General features: G+C 50.3%; 1 protein-coding gene across 1 annotated transcript in view; it reads right to left on the bottom strand.

Moving 5' to 3' along the window:
- The window catches only part of LMAN2 (lectin, mannose-binding 2), a 27645-nt gene extending 25810 nt beyond the window's left edge, over positions 1-1835 (bottom strand). The window contains exons 1-2 of the mRNA XM_011989970.1: positions 1403-1835; positions 1124-1242 (exon numbers count right to left, since the gene is read on the bottom strand). Of these exons, the coding sequence (XP_011845360.1) occupies positions 1124-1242; positions 1403-1598 (315 nt within the window). The 5' untranslated portion in view covers positions 1599-1835. The remainder of the gene's footprint in view (positions 1-1123; positions 1243-1402) is intronic.
- Positions 1836-7838: the final 6003 nt, after the last annotated feature.

Here is a 7838-nt window from a genome sequence, read left to right as displayed (position 1 = left end):
CATAATGCATGCTTACCCCTTCACAGGGGACTCCAGGCTCTGAGGATCAGAGTGAAAGCTGAAGAAAGTATCCCCAGATGCCACTAACAGCAGTGTGGAGGCTCAGGGCAGGAAGGAGAGGAGGAGCTGAGGGGAGGGGCAGACCAGGCAACACAAAGACAGTGTGGGTTCCCAGAACTAAACAAGAAAGTCAACCAGCAGGGACCAGAGAGCACGGTGATGGAGAAAAATAGAACACTGGCCAACAGCTTAAGCCATGGGAAGGGTTTTGAGATCAGGCAAGCTGGGGCAGGAGCAGGTCCCGCTCCAAGCTGTAACCCAGCCCCAAATTATTCTTCTTTCCCCTTTTTCCTCACCTTGACTGCCTCAGTGTGGAGTCTGTGTAGCAGCTGTCGTTGGCCACTGCTCACATATTACATACTACATACTCTGGGGCAAAGGTCACAGGCACTAAAACTGCCCACAGGTCCAGTCCCTCCACACTACTGATGACAAGACCCTCAAACAAGCACTGGAAAAGGGGTTCTAAGGGGTTCCCCCACTGTCCAGGTGAAGAGTCAGGTACATCGAGAGAACTGCTGGGCTTAGAGATCAGACAAATCAGAGTTTAAATACTGTTTATGTCATTTGCTAGCTGTGTTATTTTTGTATAGTTATGAAAGCCATCTATTTCAAACAGCTTGTTTGAAAATTAAATGCAGTAAGGCATGGCAAGGTCAGTGCCTAACACACAGCAAAACACCCAATAAAGATCCAGTTCGCTTGGTTCTTCCCACTACTGAGGGGGTTCAAGTCAGACAGCCTGACAGTTCCACTGCTTTCTGGCTACGTAACTTTGGGCAAGACACTTTCAAACCTGAGTCTTAGCTTCTTAGTGGGTAAAATGGAGATAACATTACTCATCTCGCATGGCTTTTAAAGGAAGTGAGGAGGATGAAAATTGTCAAACTCAGCTCCTGACACAATACCCATCGCCTCTCATTATTGGTGGGTGTGACCAAGATGAGGAAAAGGCCAGGGACGGAGGTGCAAACCTATAAACCAAGCTCGGGTCTCTGCTGCTCGGGAGGCAGGGCCTAGCAGCCAACCGAACAGTAAGCCTATCCTCTTGAGAACCACTCACCTGGTGGTTCCAGATAGAGCCCTCTTTGCTGCGCTCGTCAGGGGTCAGACGTACGTACTGGCTCGTGAGCATAGTACTGCCCTGGAAGTCCCAGAGGGGCATAGAGCTGGAACCGACCCCTGTGGGAAGAGACAGGTGCTAAGAGGCCACGCCAGGACTGACCTCGCCAGAGGCAGGAGACCCACAGAGGTGCTCTGCTCAGGAGAAACGGCACGCCTTCCCCCAGCCCTGTTCAGCCTCGCCCTCACCCTTCACTCATTCCCACCACAAGGGCTTCACCTTGGTAGGGCTTAATGAGCGAATGCTCCCGCTTGAGATGTTCACTGTTGCCGTCAGTTATATCCGCAGTCACAGACCCCAGCAACAAAAGAAGAAAGAGAGGTGTAGTGGGGCCAGGGCCGGGGCCGGGAAGCCCAGGCCTTCCCAGGCACCGCCGGCCCCAGCCCCAACGCCAAATCCAGCCTCCCGCCGCCATTCTCCTCGCCTCTCGGCCACTTCCGCCCTAGAAGTTCCGCCTTCCGGGTGTCCCATCTAATGGCCTCCGGCCGGAAGCTCTTCAACTTTAGGGTCACCAGGGAGTCAAAAAGCAAAGCCTCTGCAGCAGAGGGGGCGGCAGCTGCATTGGTCGGGCAGCCTCTCATCCTGGTTGAGCGCAGTTCCATCTCCTTAGAGGATCCAAGGCACAGGCCGGCCAGCCCCAGCAATGGGTTCTTAGGAGCGACAAGAGCTGTAACCAGTCACGGAACAGCACGTTAGGCTTGCGAGCCAATGAGGAGCAGAGGGGTGGTTGGAGCCGGCGGGAGCGCGAGGACAGGCCGCGACTCGCGGCATGCTGGAATTTGTAGTTTTTATTGGTCGCTCTAATGGGCCGGATGCGGGAAGACTAGGATGTCCTGGGCTTCTGGCTGCAAGTTCAGTCTCTGGAATAACCTTTTCTAGTCCTGGTGAAAGGAGCTCTGAATTGAAGGCCGAGTCCTGAATTCCAGCTCTTGGCCTCCCCGGGTGGCCGTGGGCAGCCTTTAAGCAGTGCAGCCCCAGCTTCACGCCTTTGGACACTCAGAATTCCCAGTTATTTGAGGGCCTCCACTACCCTCAACTCCTCAGGCCTAGTCGGGTTGAAGCACGAGGAACAGACACAGATCCTGGCCTGGGACCCCAGTGATCACTGGATCATCCCTATGCAAAAGAGTGCAGTGCCGAGTACAGCAAGAAGCATCCGTGAAAGGCTCAGGAAAGTTGTGAATCAGAGGTCGAAAATGTCAGGCCTCTGAGCCCAAGCCAAGCCATCGCATCCCCTGTGACTTGCACGTATACGCCCAGATGGCCTGAAGTAACCGAAGAATCACAAAAGAAGTGAAAATGCCCTGCCCCGCCTTAACTGATGACATTCCACCACAAAAGAAGTGAAAATGGCTGGTCCTTGCCTTAAGCAATGACATTGTCTTGTGTCTGGCTTATCCTGGCTCAAAAAGCTCCCCCACTGAGCACCTTGTGCCTCCCACTCCTGCCCGCCAGAGAACAACCCCTCTTTGACTGGAATTTTCCTTTACCTACCCAAATCCTATAAAACCGCCCCACACTTATCTCCCTTCGCTGACTCAGCCCGCCTGCTCCCAGGTGATTAAAAAGCTTTATTGCTCACACAAAGCCTGTTTGGTGGTCTCTTCACACGGACGCTCATGACATTTTGGTGCCATGACTCGGATCGGGGGACCCCTCCTTGGTAGATCAATCCCCTGTCCTCCTGCTCTTTGCTCTGTGAGAAAGATCCACCTACGACCTCGGTTCCTCAGACCCACCAGCCTAAGGAACATCTCGCAAACATCTCACCAATATTAAATTGGGTAAGCGGCCCCTTTTTACTCTCTTGTCCAACCTCTCTCACTATCTCTCAACCTCTTTCTCCTTTCAATCTTGACACCACCCCTCAATCTCTCCCTTCTCTTAATTTCAATTCCTTTCATTTTCTGGTAGAGACAAAGGAGACACGTTTTATCCCTGGACCCAAAATGCCGGCGCCGGTCACGGACTGGGGAAGGCAGCCTCCCTTGGTGTTTAATCATTGCAGGGACGCCTCTCTGATTACTCACCCACGTTTCAGAGGTGTCTGACCATGCTGCAGGGACGCCTGCCTTGGTCCTTCACCCTTAGCAGCAAGCCCCGCTTTTCTGGGGGATGGGCAAGCACCCCGACCCCCTTCTCTCCCTGTTTCTACCCCTTCTCTGCTTTTCTAGGGGAAGGGCAAGCACCCTGACCCCTTCTCTCCCTGTTTCTACCCCTTCTCTGCTTTTCTGGGGGAGGGGCAAGCACCCTGACCCCTTCTCTCCCTGTTTCTACCCCTTCTCTGCTTTTCTGGGGGAGGGGCAAGAACCCCGACCTCTTATTTTTGTGCCCCAACCTCTTCTTTTTGCGCCCCAACCTTTTTGCACCCCGACCTCTTATTTTTGCACTCCAATCCCTTATTTCTGCACCCTGACCCCTTTCCTGCTTTTCTGGAGGGCAAGAACCCCCGAACTCCTTCTCTCCATATCTCTACTCTTTCTTTTCTCTGGGCTTGCCTCCTTCACTATGGGCAACATTCCACCCTCCATTCCTCCTTCTTCTCCTTTAGCCTGTGTTCTCAAGAACTTAAAACCTCTTCAACTCACACCTGACCTAAAACCTAAATGCCTTATTTTCTTCTACAATGCCGCTTAACCCCAATACAAACTCGACAGTAGTTCCAAATAACCAGAAAATGGCACTTTCGATTTTTCCATCCTACAAGATCTAAATAATTCTTGTCGTAAAATGGGCAAACGGTCTGAAGTGCCTGACGTCCAGGCATTCTTTTACACATCGGTCCCTCCCTAGTCTCTGTTCCCAATGCAACTCGTCCCAAATCTTCCTTCTTTCCTTCCTGCCTGTCCCCTCAGTCCCAACCCCAAGCGTCGCTGAGTCTTTCTAATCATCCTTTTCTACAGACCCATCTGACCTCTGCCCTCCTCACCAGGCCAAGCTAGGTCCCAATAATTCCAGCCCTCAAACCCCACAACAGGACTTAATGAACCTCGCCTTCAAGGTGTACAGTAATAGAGGCAGCCAAGTAGCAACTTATTTCTGAATTGCAATTCCTTGCCTCCACTGTGAGACAAACCCCAGCCACATTTCCAGCACACAACTCCAAACGCCTGGGCTGCAGCTGCCAGGGGTTCCTCCAGAATCTCCTCCCCCAGGAGCTTGCTACAAGTGCCGGAAATCTGGCCACTGGGCCAAGGAATGCCCGCAGCCCGGGATTCCTCCTAAGCCGTGTCCCATCTGTGCGGGACCCCGCTGGAAATCGGACTGTCCAACTCGCCCGGCAGCCACTCCCAGAGCCCTGGAGCTCTGGCCCAAGGCTCTCTGACTGACTTCTTCCCACACCTTCTCGGCTTCGTGGCTGAAGATTGACGCTGCCCCATCGCCTCAGAAGCTTCCTGGACCATCACAGATGCTTTGGGTAACTCTTACAGTGGAGGGTAAGTCCGTCCCCTTCTTAATCAATACGGAGGCTACCCACTCCACATTACCTTCCTTTCAAGGGCCTGTTTCCCTTGCCTCCATAACTGTTGTGGGTATGGACGGCCAGGCTTCTAAACCTCTGAAAACTCCCCAACTCTGGTGTCAACTTGGACAACACTCTTTTATGCATTCCTTTTTAGTTATCCCCACCTGCCCAGTTCCCTTATTAGGCCAAGACATTTTAACTAAATTATCTGCTTCCCTGACTATTCCTAGACTACAGCCACACCTCATTGCTGCCTTTTCCCCCAGTTCAAAGCCTCCTTCACATCCTCCCCTAGTATCCCCCCACCTTAACCCACATCATGCACCCCTTACCATCTCATTAAAACCTAATCACCCTTACCCCACTCAACGCCAATATCCCATACCACAGCACACTTTAAAAGGATTAAAGCCTGTTATCACTCGCCTGCTACAGCATGGCCTTTTAAAGCCTGTAAACTCCCCATACAATTCCCCCATTTTACTGTCCTAAAACCAGACAAGGCTTACAGGTTAAATCCGCACCTTATCAACCAAATTGTCTTACCTATCCACCCCATAGTGCCAAACCCTTATACTCTCCTATTCTCAATACCTCCCTCCACAACCCATCATTCTGTTCTGGATCTCAAACATACTTTCTTTACTATTTCTTTACACCCTTCATCCCAGCCTCTCTTGCTTTCACTTGGACTGACTCTGACACCCATCAGGCTCAGCAAATTACCTACGGTGTACTGCTACAAGGCTTCACGGACAGCCCCCATTACTTCAGTCAAGCCCAAATTTCTTCCTTATCTGTTACCTATCTCGGCATAATTCTCATAAATACACACTTACTCTCCCTGCCGAGCATGTCTGGCTAATCTCCCAAACCCCAATCCCTTCTACAAAACAACTCCTTTCCTTCCTAGGGATGGTTAGTGCGGACAGAATTCTTACACAAGAGCCAGGACTGCAGCCTTTCTGTCCAAACGACCTTACTGTTTTAGCCTAGCCCTCATATCTGCACGCAGCGGCTGCCAATGCTTTAATACTGTTAGAGGCCCTAAAAATCACAAACTATGCTCAACTCTCTACAGTTCTCATAACTTCCAAAATCTATTTTCTTCCATCGCTCAGGACAATGCTTATGCTGATAAGTTAGCTAAAAAAGCAGCTAGCGTTCCAACTTCTATCCCTCACAGCAGTTTTCCTCCTTCACATCGGCCACTCCCACCTCCCCCGCTGAAACTTCCACCTATCAGTCTCTTCCCACACAAGGCAAATGGTTCTTAGACCAAGGAAAATATCTCCTTCCAGCCTCACAGGCCCATTCTATTATGTTGTCATTTCATAACCTCTTCCATGTAGGTTACAAACCGCTGGCCTATCTCTTAGAACCTCTCATTTCCTTTCCATCCTAGAAAGCTATCCTCAAGATCACTTCTCAGTGTTCCATCTACTATTCTCCTACCCCTCAGGGATTGTTCAGGCCCCCTCCCTTTCCTACACATCAAGCTCGGGGATTTGCCCCTGCCCAGGACTAGCAAATTAACTTTACTCACATGTCAGAAAACTAAAATACCTCTTGGTCTAGGTAGACACTTTCACTGGATAAGCAGAGGCCTTTCCCACAGGGTCTGAGAAGACCACCACGGTCATTTCTTCCCTTCTGTCAGACATAATTCCTTTAATTCCTCGGTTTGGCCTTCCTAACTCCATACAGTCTGATAAAGTACCAGCCTTTATTAGTCAAATCACCCAAGCAGTTTCTCAGGCTCTCGGTATTCAGTGAACCTTTATATCCTTTACCGTCCTCAATCTTCAGGAAAGGTAGACGGACTGATGGTCTTTTAAAAACACACCCCACCAAGCTCAGTCACCAACTTAAAAAGGACTAGACAATACTTTTACCACTTTCCCTTCTCAGAATTCAGGCCTGTCCTCGGAGTGCTACAGGTTCCAGTCCATTTGAGCTCCTGTGTGGACACTCCTTTTTATTAAGTCCCAGACTCATTCCAGACAGCAGACCTACTTGGACTGTACCCCAAAAAACTTGTCATCCCTACTATCTTCTGTCTAGTCATACTCCTATTCACCGTTCTCAACTACTCATAAATGCCCTGCTCGTGTTTACACTGCTAGTTTACACTGTTTCTCCAAGCCATCACAGCTGGTATCTCCTAGTGCTACCCCAAACCACCACTCTAAATTCCCTCTTAAAGTAAATAAATAATGTTTGCTAGCAAGGCTGTGCTGAGCCTCCTTAAGCACTCTCTAATTAGATGTCCTAGGTCCTCCCAGTTCTTAGTCCTTTAATACCTGTTTTCTCTCCTTCTCTTATTCAGACCCTGTGTCTTCCATTTAGTTTTTCAATTCATACGAAACCGCATCCGGGCCATCACCAATTATTCTATTCGACAAATGCTCCTTCTAACAGCCCCACAATATCGCCTCTTACCACAAGATTTCCCTTCAGCTTAATCTCTCCCACTCTAGGTTCCCACGCCGCCGCTAATCCCGCTTGAAGCAGCCCTGAGAAACATCACCCATTCTCTCTCCATACCGCCCCCCAAAAATTTTCACCACCCCAACACTTCAACACTATTTTGTTTTATTTTTCTTATTAATATAAGAAGGCAGGCCGCCAGAGAACAACCCCCCTTTGACTGGAATTTTCCTTTACCTACCCAAATCCTATAAAATGGCCCCACACTTATCTCCCTTCGCTGACTCTCTTTTCGGACTCAGCCCGCCTGCACCCAGGTGATTAAAAAGCTTTATTGCTCACACAAAGCCTATTTGGTGGTCTCTTCAGACGGACGCGCATGACAGAAAACTGGTGGCCTGCAGCAGAATAGAGCTCCGTTTTACCTGCTAATATTCTAATAAATGACTTAACTACCAATATTTTAAAGTCAGAATATAGAGGCTGGGTGCGGTGGCTCACGCCTGCAATCCCAGCACTTTGGGAGGCTGAGGCCGGCAGATCACGAGGTCAGGAGAACGAGACCATCCTGGCTAACACGGTGAAACCCCGTCTCTACTAAAAAATACAAAAAATTAGCCAGGCATGGTGGCAGGTGCCTGTAGTCCCAGCTACTCGGGAGGCTGAGGCAGGAGAATGTCGTAAACTGGGGAGGCGGAGCTTGCAGTGAGCTGAGATCCGGCCACTGCACTCCAGCCTGGGCGACAGAGCGAGACTCCG

This window comes from Mandrillus leucophaeus, unplaced genomic scaffold (genome assembly GCF_000951045.1).
Source record: "Mandrillus leucophaeus isolate KB7577 unplaced genomic scaffold, Mleu.le_1.0 Scaffold366, whole genome shotgun sequence".
NCBI lineage: Eukaryota > Metazoa > Chordata > Mammalia > Primates > Cercopithecidae > Mandrillus > Mandrillus leucophaeus.
Note: the sequence above shows the minus strand (reverse complement) of the source record. Positions and strands in the feature narration are given on the sequence as shown.